We start from the raw sequence: 13,194 nt of genomic DNA, 5'->3' as shown, positions 1-13,194 counted from the left end.
TCTTTCCCTTCTTTTAACTGCTTTTCAGTAGTACACAAATTATACTCAAACCTACCGTTTCATTGCTTTCTTTCTTCCAGGTTCTTCAAATTTTATGTTGAGAACTTTGGAGGTCGATCCCAGCATTTCTTTGCTCAAAAACGAAAACACACAACTGTTACATTGTTACTGCAGGAATTCAAGACAACCAGCAGTGTAATTGGCAGCTGAAAGCTCAAAGGAAGGAAAGAAAGTCTCTGTGTTCATGAAGTCAAACAAAAGAAGGCACAGACCAACAAATGAGCAGAATGAAGGCTGTTATTTAGACACTTATTTAGTACCTTCAGATAAGGACTTGGTATGAAATACTATTATATTCGCAAAAATCATACCTGAGAATCACCAGTAAAAGAAATTTCATGTTTTCAGCACTTTCAAGGTACGTTGAAGTTATGGGTGCATGGCAAGTAAGTGGTGTGTTGGCATCAGTTAGCATTGGCATCACAGAGTGCATTACTAAGAGGAGGTTAGTCGCCGCCTCCCTCAGAGCGATTCAGAAATGTACGACAGTGAAGCAGGGGAATGGGACAAGGTTCAAATGGGGTCCTGTATGTGCCATGTAGTTCCTTATTCTTACACACGTATTGTTTGGTCCTGAGTTTCCCATACAGTGAGTCCCTCATAGTCACACACCTATCAGGTGGTCTTGAGCTTTCTGCCCTTGGCCTGGAGCGCAGAGAGAAGCCCCCTCACTATAAGGTAGGCAGCGGTGCAGCCACAGATGGCGACCAGCAGGAGGAAGGCGATGATGTCGAGCATCCAGCGCTGGAACCAGTGGAGGTCCAGCGAGGCGCAGCGCAGGTGGGGCGCCCCCTGGTGCCTCAGGGCGACTCCGTCCACCAGACGGCCGTCTCCAGGGCTGTCTGCGGCCGGTCCCGGTAGATGGCAGACAGTCGCTTCATGCGGTCTCTGTAACTAAGCATGGATACATGTCTTATTACTCGCTCCCGACCGAGCTAAGCTGCTCTTCATGTGGAGGTATCATCTCACCATCAAACATAGGAAATCTCATACAGTGACTCTTCTAACGATTCTGTTATGAATTTTTTCAACAACTATCCTAATTTCATACACTGAAACATATCAAAGGGATACCAACAAGGAAAGGTTGCAGTATTTAATGCAGTACACACCGAAATGGCTGAGCAGTATTCAAAAAGCAACAAGAACCCTGTACTAGGAGGCAATTAAAAATGAGGCATTTCCTTTATTATGTAAAACCTTTACGCTATTACCCATTATAAATAGTAAATAGACATGTCACCCACCTCCCTCCACCCTCCTCCCCTCGTTGGGGTCCTTAAGGAATCCAGTTCTCATATAAAAACAGCTGTGGACGTCAGATTACTGCACAAATGCGTTAACCCGTTACATTTTTGACGTTAACCACCTGAAACCCTTATGGTTCAAGACATTGTAGTTTTTCGCACAGCACAATGCCTATGATTTCATACCTCCTGAACTATGTGTCCTACAAGAAATAATAAATTAAAACGTCACAGTTGATGTCAGAGTTTAACTGTAGGAACAAGGAACTTTTAGCGAGAGATAAAACTGTTTTCTTTTCATTATTTTGTGCATTGTATGTAAGAAAAAGTTTAGAAAACGATTGAAATTATGTTTAAAGTTTATTTCAATTCTCTAAACTCTCTCATTAATTATGCACTATGTGAGTGTAGTCTGGGTAATTTGCAATCTGCTTCAAGAGAACCTTGTCTTTCATTCTGCTCAGTGTTTACAATGTCATATCAACTAACTAGGCGTGGTAGAATGATATAATTTTTCAAATACATTCACAGGTGTATGTGGATACTGACTGGAAAACATGTTATGGATAGAATTAGTAGTACAGAAATAATGGAAATAGTGAAAATGTTGTTCCAGATGCAGATGTTTCTTCTCCATCAAAAGCGAAAATGAAGTAAGCGATAAACTTTTTCCATTTCATTATTTTGTTGAATGTCAGCTATAATAAGTTTGTAAACTGTTTCAAATTATGTGTAATGTTTGTTGGAAGTCGCTAATAGGTCACGTTCTTAAATACATGATCAATATGGTTTGGATAATTTGACCACTTGAGTTATGCTGCCTTAAAACGTATATACAGTTAGTCATACAGCAAGATCCACTTTGGCCCACTTTGTTTCCATTTTTGACATCACATGACCGTGATGTCACCATCATCATCAGCATTTATATATGAGGCGCTCAGTGCACAATCGAATCACATCACATTAAGAAAGTTCTCTGAAAACTAGACATAAAGTATGTGCTGAATAATTGATAACAGGAACAAGTTTTATAAAATCTGCACGATAGAAAATTTTCCGTATGCTGTCTTCTCATATTAAAGTAGGACTACTGTAACTGCTGTTATATGGTATTTCGAACAGAAAAATATAATTTCGGACTTGAGTCTTTTTTGAACAGTATGTATTTTATTTGTAGCTTCCTCTTTATTTCAGAGCTGAGCTTCTATTACCGAAACAGTAAGGAAAATACATATTTGATTATGTAATTATATTCACTGTGTTTGGTTATAACAAATATTTCCGAACAGGAAGTTATGCAACTTGGGCTCGAAGACAAATACACTCCTGGAAATGGAAAAAAAGAAGACATTGACACCGGTGTGTCAGACCCACCATACTTGCTCCGGACACTGCGAGAGGGCTGTACAAGCAATGATCACACGCACGGCACAGCGGACACACCAGGAACCGCGGTATTGGCGGTCGAATGGCGCTAGCTGCGCAGCATTTGTGCACCGCCGCCGTCAGTGTCAGCCAGTTTGCAATGGCATACGGAGCTCCATCGCAGTCTTTAACACTGGTAGCATGCCGCGACAGCATGGACGTGAACCGTATGTGCAGTTGACGGACTTTGAGCGAGGGTGTATAGTGGGCATGCGGGAGGCCGGGTGGACGTACCGCCGAATTGCTCAACACGTGGGGCGTGAGGTCTCCACAGTACATCGATGTTGTCGCCAGTGGTCGGCGGAAGGTGCACGTGCCCGTCGACCTGGGACCGGACCGCAGCGACGCACGGATGCACGCCAAGACCGTAGGATCCTACGCAGTGCCGTAGGGGACCGCACCGCCACTTCCCAGCAAATTAGGGACACTGTTGTTCCTGGGGTATCGGCGCGGACCATTTGCAACCGTCTCCATGAAGCTGGGCTACGGTCCCGCACACCGTTAGGTCGTCTTCTGCTCACGCCCCAACATCGTGCAGCCCGCCTCCAGTGGTGTCGCGACAGGCGTGAATGGAGGGACGAATGGAGACGTGTCGTCTTCAGCGATGAGAGTCGCTTCTGCCTTGGTGCCAATGATGGTCGTATGCGTGTTTGGCGCCGTGCAGGTGAGCGCCACAATCAGGACTGCATACGACTGAGGCACACAGGGCCAACACCCAGCATCATGGTGTGGGGAGCGATCTCCTACACTGGCCGTACACCTCTGGTGATCGTCGAGGGGTCACTGAATAGTGCACGGTACATCCAAACCGTCATCGAATCCATCGGTCTACCATTCCTAGAGCGGCAAGGGAACTTGCTGTTCCAACAGGACAATGCACGTCCGCATGTATCCCGTGCCACCCAACATGCTCTAGAAGGTGTAAGTCAACTACCCTGGCCAGCAAGATCTCCGGATCTGTCCCCCATTGAGCATGTTTGGGACTGGATGAAGCGTCGTCTCACGCGGTCTGCACGACCAGCACGAACGCTGGTCCAACTGAGGCGCCAGGTGGAAATGGCATGGCAAGCCGTTCCACAGGACTACATCCAGCATCTCTACGATCGTGTCCATGGGAGAATAGCAGCCTGCATTGCTGCGAAAGGTGGATATACACTGTACTAGTGGCGACATTGTGCATGCTCTGTTGCGTGTGTCTATGTGCCTGTGGTTCTGTCAGTGTGATCATGTGATGTATCTGACCCCAGGAATGTGTCAATAAAGTTTCCCCTTCCTGGGACAATGAATTCACGGTGTTCTTATTTCAATTTGCAGGAGTGTATATTCACTTCTCTCTGCTTGCTTTTGCGTAGCTGGGGAAGCTCTTGTGGCATTGTCACATGAAAGGGTGCTGAAAACACTTTCGTTACTGGTCAATGTTTGGTAGAACGTGGGCTCTGCAAGATTTTACTTAAGTATGTCTTGTGATGGCTCGGCTTCTTTCTTAAGTCGGATTCTTAAAATTCCACATCAGGGTTCAGAGACTGGCTTAAACATTATGGTAAAAGAAGATCCCCTCCCCTCCTCTCCCCCTTATCTCCAGCCAGTCATAGTCCACAACTAAAATCAACCAGCCAATCAAAAATTCGAGATGGCGGAAATACCCGAATATTTTGCTTTATGCACCATATGTGCTCAATGTCGTATCGAGGTGTAAAACCAGTGTCAAGTTACATTTTTTCTGAAAGATATTTGCGTCTGTCGTACAAATTGTGTCAAGTTGCAGCATAAAAAGGTTATTAGGTTACATTAATCTGAAGGATAAGTGCATACTTCTGTCTTAAATCATTCTTCTATTAAAATCATGCATAAAATTGATGCCTGCTTTTATGGCTTCGACACCACGTTTTCTTGTTGCTGTCATTTGCATCACAGATGAGGGGTTTTGGAATTCCAGCCTGAACCGACATTCCCCCGCTTCTGGAGCTCCCTTCGCTTTGTTTCGGCGCTGACAGAGCTCTCGAGAGCAACATTCAGATCTGCAGTGAGGTTTGCAGTTGTCACTCTCTTATGTGCCGTCACAACCTTCTTCAATGATCGTTTGTCACGATCACTAAAGACACACGTGTTGTCACTCAGCGACTCACATTTTCCCACTTTCCCTCTATTCGCCACTAATCTCTTCAAACAGCAAGAAATAACATTAATTGAAACCCGCTTGTCTGATTTTGACGAATAAATACGGCACTGTAACTACGGTGTTGTTCAGAAGTACGACGCATCGCCCTTCCATCCAACACAGGCACTGCGGTATCGTATTTATAAACCGAAACCGGGCAAGTGACTCTAAATTAATGTGTCTCCCCTGTGCAGACATATACATAATGGATGTAGCAGTTGAGGTTGCAGACACATGGTTTACAACATACGGTAGTTTGAATCTGGCCTTGAGTCGTGCACGGATGGGCTAATGGTGAGCGGACCGCTCGTGGTAGGCGGGAAATCCGGGTTCGAGTCCCGAACCGCACAAATTTTCACCGTTACAGTCCTTATGGTTGCCTGTATTCGCAACTGCGAATACATTTCCCATGTACTTCATTGATTTGTAGCTTTTGATCTTGTCTACTGGGACAGCGGTTTCCAAATGTGCTCCTCATGGGATGTAGCATAGCAAAAATGCCTCAAGAGCGGTCTGATGGGAAGGCAGCGGATGGTATAGGTAGCACCAGGACGCGAAGCCAGGGCCATCCAACACGTCGGGAGACCCTACCATTACGATCCGCGATTGCCCCCCCCCCCCCCCCCCCCCCCCCCCCAAACCAGAGACCGCGATACCACTTCCAGAACGTGTGATTGGCCCAGCTGTTGCACAGGAGCATCCAGTGCGGCCCCTATAAAGATACGAAATTGACAAGAAGCCGACATGTCGCCTGAAGGTGACGAGTAGGAATCCTGTCGAAACGTTGCCGCAGAACGTCGCCTTGACTCGGGTGATAATCGGAGAAGACTTCATCATCGAGAATCGCCGGCAGTTCGTGGTCTAGTGGCTCAGTGTCGCCTTGCTCGGCGAGCGAGCAGGTCGTAGTTAACTTCCGCTGTGCCGCAGAGCCGCTTGTGTCGAAACTACTCCGTCTTGTTGGTGTACCAGCCGCAGTCACATGTCACATCGCAGTTGCGCAGCGGAGTTGGTTGTCGTTTTCCCCTGGGCGGCCGTGTTTTCTGCCCGCGCCGTGGTGTCTGTCGAGTCTCCAAAATCTGTTCCTCGTCGAGCTACTGTTCGTTTCAGTTTTGACAAGAATATGCGTCGTGTTCAAGCCGGCTCCTTACAAACGCCTGGTTGGCTGATGTTATCCGTGTTACACATGATCAGGTAGATACTGCTTACTTTGATTCTCATTTGTATGCATTCGTTGTGACGTTTTATGATCCCCTTCAAGTAGAACGGCTTCTCACTTGGGTTGGTTCTAAAGTGTTGTTTACACATGGAAATGGTTCCATTAGTCAAGTCCTCCTTGGAAATGCTACAGGAGCGTATACTCGTTTCTTAAAACAGCGTATCTTCCATTTGGAGTAATACCGTATATCCGATGGGAAAGCTAGTCAGCAGAACTTCCCTTCCAGGAGTATAAACAAAATGTTCAGACACTCTGTGACCAAAATGGTACTGAAAGAGAGGATGACACACTAATGGCCGAAATACTAAATGTCTTTTTCCAAAGCTGTTTCACAGAAGAAGACTGCACTGTAGTTCCTTCTCTAGATTGTCGCACAGATGACAAAATGATAGATATCGAAATAGACGACAGAGGGATAGAGAAACAATTAAAATCGCTCAAAAAGGAGAAAGGCCGGTGGACCTGATGGGATACCAGTTCGATTTTACACAGAGTACGCGAAGGAACTTGCCCCCCTTCTTGCAGCGGTGTACCGTAGGTCTCTAGAAGAGCGTAGCGTTCCAAAGGATTGGAAAAGGGCACAGGTCATCCCCGTTTTCAAGAAGGGAGTCGAACAGATGTGCAGAACTATAGACCTAACGTCGATCAGTTGTAGAATTTTGGAACACGTATTATGTTCGAGTATAATGACTTTTCTGGAGACTAGAAATCTACTCTGTAGGAATCAGCATGGGTTTCGAAAAAGACGGTCGTGTGAAACACAGCTCGCGCTATTCGTCCACGAGACTCAGAGGGCCGTAGACACGGGTTCACAGGTAGATGCCGTGTTTCTTGACTTCCGCAAGGCGTTCGATACAGTTCCCAACAGTCGTTTAATGAACAAAGTAAGAGCATATGGACTTTCAGACCAATTGTGTGATTGGATTGAGGAGTTACTAGATAACAGAACGCAGCACGTCATTCTCAATCGAGAAAAGTCTTCCGAAGTAAGAGTGATTTCAGGTGTGCCGTAGGGAAGCGTCATAGGGCCGTTCCTATTCACAATATACATAAATGACCTGATGGATGACATCGGAAGTTCAATGAGGCTTTTTGCAGATGATGCTGTGGTGTATCGAGAGGATTTGTATTGAAATGCAGGAGGATCTGCAGCGAATTGACGCGTGGTGCAGGGAATGCCAATTGAATCTCCATGTAGACAAGCGTAATGTGCTGCGAATATATAGAAAGATAGATCCCATATCATTTAGCTACAAAATAGCAGGTCAGCAACTGGAAGCAGTTAACTCCATAAGTTATCTGGGAGTACGCATTAGGAGTGATTTAAAATGGAATGATCATATAAAGTTGACCGTTGGAAAAGCAGATGCCAGACTGAGATTCATTGGAAGAATCCTAAGAAAATGCAATCCGAAAACAAAGGAAGTAGGTTACACTACGCTTGTTCGCCAACTGCTTGAGTACTGCTCGGCAGTGTGGGATCCGTACCAAATAGGGTTGATAGAAGAGATAGAGAAGATCCAACGGAGAGCAGTGCGCTTCGTTATAGGATCATTTAGTAATCGCGAAAGCGTTACGGAGATGATAGATAAACTCCTGTGGAAAACTCTGCAGGAGAGACGCTCAGTAGCTGTGTACGGGCTTTTGTTAAAGTTTCGAGAACATACTTTCACCGAAGAGTCAAGCAGTATATTGCTCGCTCCTACGTATATCTCTCGAAGAGACCATGATGATAAAATCAGAGAGATTAGATCCCACACAGAGGCATACCGACAACCCTTCTTTCCATGAACAATACGAGACTGCAATAGAAGGGACAACCGATAGAGGTACTCAGGGTACCTTCCGCCACACACCGTCAGGTGGCTTGCGGAGTATGGATGTAGATGTAGATGTAGATAATGGTATCCGGACTGTGGACATGTAAGTTAAAAAGAATATTCCTTCCCACTTAACTGTTTGTGGTTACCGGATCCATGTTACGTATACCGGGCAAGAAGGAACTTGTTTTCTCTGTAACGAAAGCGCTTCGTACTACTGTTTTGACGTCGTCATAACAGAAACGCCTTCCTTTAACATTAGCAGACATAATGTCTTCGTAGTCAGCTGTCAGCTTAAAGCGACGTTGGGGCAACATTACCCCCTACTACTCGCGAATTTCCACCGTTACTGGCGCGTCCCAGTGCGGTCTCCTCCCATAAGGGGACGATGGCTCCTGCAGCGCACGTCAAACGCCGGCAGACTGAGGACGGTACAGATTTCGAGGACGTCCCACTCCAGTTATTCTGATACGTCGTTGACAGAGGGTGCACCTTCTGGCTGAAATGAGTTGTCTACTGATGTTAATTGTGATTCCAGTATTACCAGAGCGGATGTAGCTGCTTCTGTTGATGTTGAAATGTGTGTTGAATCTGCGTCCCCAACTCACCCGTAGACTCGACGATTCCGTGAGTTCAGATGTTCCCGCGGAGACGTCGCCTGCTGACCTGTGTTCCAGTGCAATACCACCCCTCCTCCATGCTGAGAATGTGGAGCGACTGGATTCTACGGGTTCTTTTCCTGAAGATCAGGTGGTGCCATCCGGCACCGGTACCTGTCTCTTCTGTACCTGAAGTTGCTGTTGGTAGTTGAGTCGTGCTCCCCGATTTCCGATGAGTGCAGTGGCGATGGCTCCTCTATCAAATCGGAGCTTGACGTTCCCCCTGGCCTTTCACATCAAGAGTGTTTGTTTGCACGGAGTGGTCTGAAACAGCATTTTCAACATGCAAGTGCGCGGCGTGCCGTAAAAAGAAAAACGAGTATTCCTCGGCTTCCGGTGGGAGGATTAGAATTATACCTGCTTTCCACCGCCTTCGGACGTTGAGAAGAGAAGGACGTGGTGAGTGCATTTTCCTTTGTGTTGCTTCATTGACCTTACATGTGCTAACGGATGCAGGCGTATACATTTCTAACCCTCAATGGTAATAGGGTACGTTCCCAATTACGGCTTGCTGCGTTGCGCCAGTGTATTTACGATTCCCAAGCCGATATTATGTCTTTACAACAGGTATTATTTGATGTGTTTTGTCTTCTTGGATACTCGATGTTTTTCAATGTCGCGCCTGAAAATTCTACCGGTATGGCTTTGCTTTATCGAAATGGAATGCCCCTGACGCTCTTAGAAACGCTATATGATCGTCGCGGTACAGGATGTAGTTTTTATGACCTCACCTTAATTTTTCTTTACGCTCCGTCTGGATCCGGTCGTTCATCCGATCGCGTGCGGCTGTATATAAGGAAGAGGTTGTTTATTTACTCGGGGGGGGGGGGGGGGGGGGGAAGGGCTATTTTAACTGCGTCTTATGTCGTGTAGATCAGAGCCCAAATTATACATATTGTCGGGAACTTAATGATATGGTGACGTCTTTGCATCTCCGATATACTTGGCTTTCCAGATATTCTACATTGGTGCGGTTTGCGTTTTTCTTTTTTACAGCTACTTCAAGTAGCCGATTGGACCGCTTTTATTTATCTGCCCACATACGTACTCATCTTCTGTCGATTGATGTACTTCCTGCCAGTTTCACTGATCACTGTGCTGTTTCAATGACTTTTAACCAGCCCCCGCAGCTGGTCCGTCTTTCGCGCGCTTTACGGAAGCTGAACACTCCACATCTCACAGACCACTCTCTGGAAGGCATCATCGCAGACGTATGGCAGACGACAACCCAGTCCCAAGCGCGTTATCCCTCACTTCTAGAATGGTGGGTTACTTTTGCTAAACCCCGGATTCGAAATGCATTCAAGCATTTCACCGCTGAAAAATCGGCTGAAATAAGGCGGACTAACGACTTTAATTATGTTGTCCTTCGCGATCTTTACGATGATGGTCGTGATGCCCCGTTGAGAGTTGTCGACGCCCACCGTGTGAAGGAAAAACTTATACAAACTTAGGCAAATGGAGGGGGCCCGACCGCGTTCCCAGCCTCGTTCAATCGAACAGGATGAGCTGGCCTCTCTCTATCATCTCTCCGACTTCACAAGCGATCTCAAAGGACGTGTCTTTCTACCATTCGTTCTCTAGATGGGCGTGAGTGGTCCTCCCAATCTGATACCATGCGTGAACTTTACCAGTACATTTCCGAACTTTACACCGAAGTGGATTGAGACGGTCCACCGTCTGTGGATTTTACCTCCTTCCTTGATAGTCTTGTGACGTCGGCTCTCCAGGAAGAGTTTTTCTCTGTATTCCGTCGCGATGATATACTTGATATTGCGGCTCGTTCTCCCTAACACAAATCGTCTGGTTTCAATGGCCTTCCCAAAGAATTTCATATTCGATTATGGCCCGTAATAGAAGATAGGATAACTTCCATGTTGAGTGAAGTGATCCACAGAGGCCCTCTCCCGCCCAGCTTTAAGGTTGGTAAAACTTTCTGATCCCCAAAACAGCGGCGACGTTTGCGTGTGGATCAGGTCCGCCCGATAACCCTCTTCAACTATGATTATAAAATAGTAGCGCGAGCGGTAAATAGTCGACTGTCGGTATTGTTGGCTACCATCATCGCGAGCCATCAAAGTTGCCTTCCGGGTCGTACTCGGCTGACTGCCGTTGCCGAACGTCGTGATTTAATCTCTATTGCTTCCACCATTCCCGTGCCAGGTGCTTTGCTTTTCATTGATTTTCACCGCGTTCATCGTGGATTCCTTGCGCGAGTATTGACGACTGTTGGTTTTAACGATGCTGCACGACGGCTGTTTAGCTCTCTAATTACTGGTATTCGGGCGTCCATTGACGTAAATGGCGATCTTACTTCCCCCATAGCGGTGTGTCAGGGCGTCCTTCCAGGGAGTCCATTATCTGTGTTCCTCTACGTGCTGTTTCTGGAACCTTTATTGCTATCTATAGCTGATCCTATGGGTGGCTGGTCGCTGTTGGGAGAAAGGTTTAACAGTTCGTGCATATGCTGATGGCGTTATGGTTCTTATCCGTACCCATGATGGTATACCACCGCTGAAGATAGTTTTCAATGCCTTTTCTCGTCTCATAAATAAAATGTCGCTTACTCAGTCTGCGAGGATCTGACGCTGTTGAAATTCCATGGGCGTTGAAGGTCAAAAAAGAAAAAAAAAATGGTTGTAATGGCTCTCAGCACTAAGGGACTTAACATCTATGGTCATCAGTCCCCTAGAACTTAGAACTACTTAAACCTAACTAACCTAAGGACATCACACAACATCCAGCCATCACGAGGCAGAGATAATCCCTGATCCCGCCGTGAATCGAACCCGGGAACCCGGGTGTAGGAAGCGCGAACGCTACCGCACGACCACGAAATGCGGGCCTTTGCAGGTCACTCTACATCGATCGTTAGTTGTTATAGTTGACAGTTTGCAGCTAAAGATGACTACGGTAAACCGGAAGTCTGTCAGGGATGAGATTCAGGGAGCAATCATTGAACACAAGCGTCGCTCTTTCTCACTTCTTCATAAGGTCCGGCCACGGAAACGCATGTGTTAAGTAACGCTTATTTTATTGAGCAAATCTTTCCACTTCCTGCGATGATGTACCGCAAGTTTCAAAGTATAACTGGCAAGTTTATATGGCGTAACTCTATATTTCGCATGCATTATGGGGTCATGGCGTGCCCCCGTCTGCCGGGAGGTTTGGGCCTCCCTGACATTCGGGTTAAGGCTTCTGCTTTATTCATTCGTCGCACCGTTTTAACATGTCTACGTGGTCCCCAGTCACTTACAGCTCGCCTTCATGACTGTATCCGACCGGCGACTTTAACTTCTCTAGTAGATATTGGTAGGATTAGTTATAAACTACGGCACGTTAAGGATTTCTTTCTTGAAGTCAGTTATTTAGGAGTAAATACCCTTTCCCAAGAGAATCTCTCCCTAAAAATGTTGTTAAGTCGCTGGCCAATTCCTCATAGTATTCCCTCTGTGGAAGCCCTGTCGTTAGACAGGAAATGGAAGATTGTTTGGTCTAAAGTTAGCCTCCCGATTTTCCCGATGGAAGTGGCGTTCTCGTGGTACGAAGTTGTTCATGATATTGTACCTACCAACGTGCGACTTTTTCGTATTGGCCTCAATGTGACGGATCAAATGGTTCAAATGGATCTGAGCACTATGGGACTTAACGAATGAGGTCATCAGTCCCCTAGAACTTAGAACTACTTGAACCTAACTAACCTAAGGACATAACTCACAGCCGTGCCCGAGGCAGGATTCCAACCTGCGACCATAGAGGCCGCGCGGTTCCAGACTGAAGCGCCTAGAACAGCATGGTCAACCCGGCCGGCGTGACGGATCGCTGCAATCGTTGCCATGAAACGGATACATTGTATCATCGGTTGACCTCCTGCGGTCATGGCCATTGTAGATGGCATCGTGACAACTGGCTTGTCTCCTCAGGGCGTCGGAGGCGGCTATCTCGGGGGAAATTCTCGTGCGTCCCGATTCATCCTTCTTTCCTCGATCGAAGAACAATACCATCATGTGGCTTGTTGGACTTTATGTCCACTACATGATGGTGAGTGGATATGACGCAGATCCGTGTGGCTTTTCCCACTAGATGGCCACAACCCATTGGACGTCGCTCAGGATGCCACGTTATCGTGAGCTTTTTTATAATGTGCTGTATCTTGTTTTTCATGAACAAGGAGTTGGACGAGTTGAAATCCCCCCTTTTCTGTAGACAGGCTTGTTTGGATTTGAATGTTACACGATGTAAAACTGACGGAGGAAAGAAGGTGTGGGCACGTCAAAATTAAAGCTATACCCCTTCATATTTTCTTATTTAACCATTTTGTTTTTGTCGAAAAGACTTCTTCTGTTTTATTTTAATTTATTGCCTTAAATAAGTGCTTTCGAGGACAAAAATGTGATTGGCGTTTCTGCAGTGCACGAGGGTCGTGGCCGAGGCAAAGGATCTAATCCTGCTATAACTAACTTTTTAATTTATATTTTTTGCGTCACTGGTCAGATTATTTGAAAAAAAAAAGTGGCTAGCGTTGCCGCCTCTGGATCACGGGGTCGCGAGTTCGATTCCCGGCCGGATCGGGTATTTCATTAAAAAAAAGTGATGTAGGGGTTGG

General features: G+C 46.3%; 1 protein-coding gene across 1 annotated transcript in view; it reads right to left on the bottom strand.

Moving 5' to 3' along the window:
• Nucleotides 1–675: 675 nt before the first annotated feature.
• The window catches only part of LOC126291531 (UDP-glycosyltransferase UGT5-like), a 29,156-nt gene continuing 16,637 nt past the window's right edge, over nucleotides 676–13,194 (bottom strand). The window contains 2 exon segments of the mRNA XM_049985033.1: nucleotides 676–869; nucleotides 872–954. Coding sequence (XP_049840990.1) covers nucleotides 676–869; nucleotides 872–954 — 277 coding nt within the window.

The sequence above is a fragment of the Schistocerca gregaria genome, chromosome 9 (assembly GCF_023897955.1).
Source record: "Schistocerca gregaria isolate iqSchGreg1 chromosome 9, iqSchGreg1.2, whole genome shotgun sequence".
Classification (NCBI taxonomy): Eukaryota; Metazoa; Arthropoda; class Insecta; order Orthoptera; family Acrididae; genus Schistocerca; species Schistocerca gregaria.
This window is presented reverse-complemented; position numbering and strand designations above follow the sequence as displayed.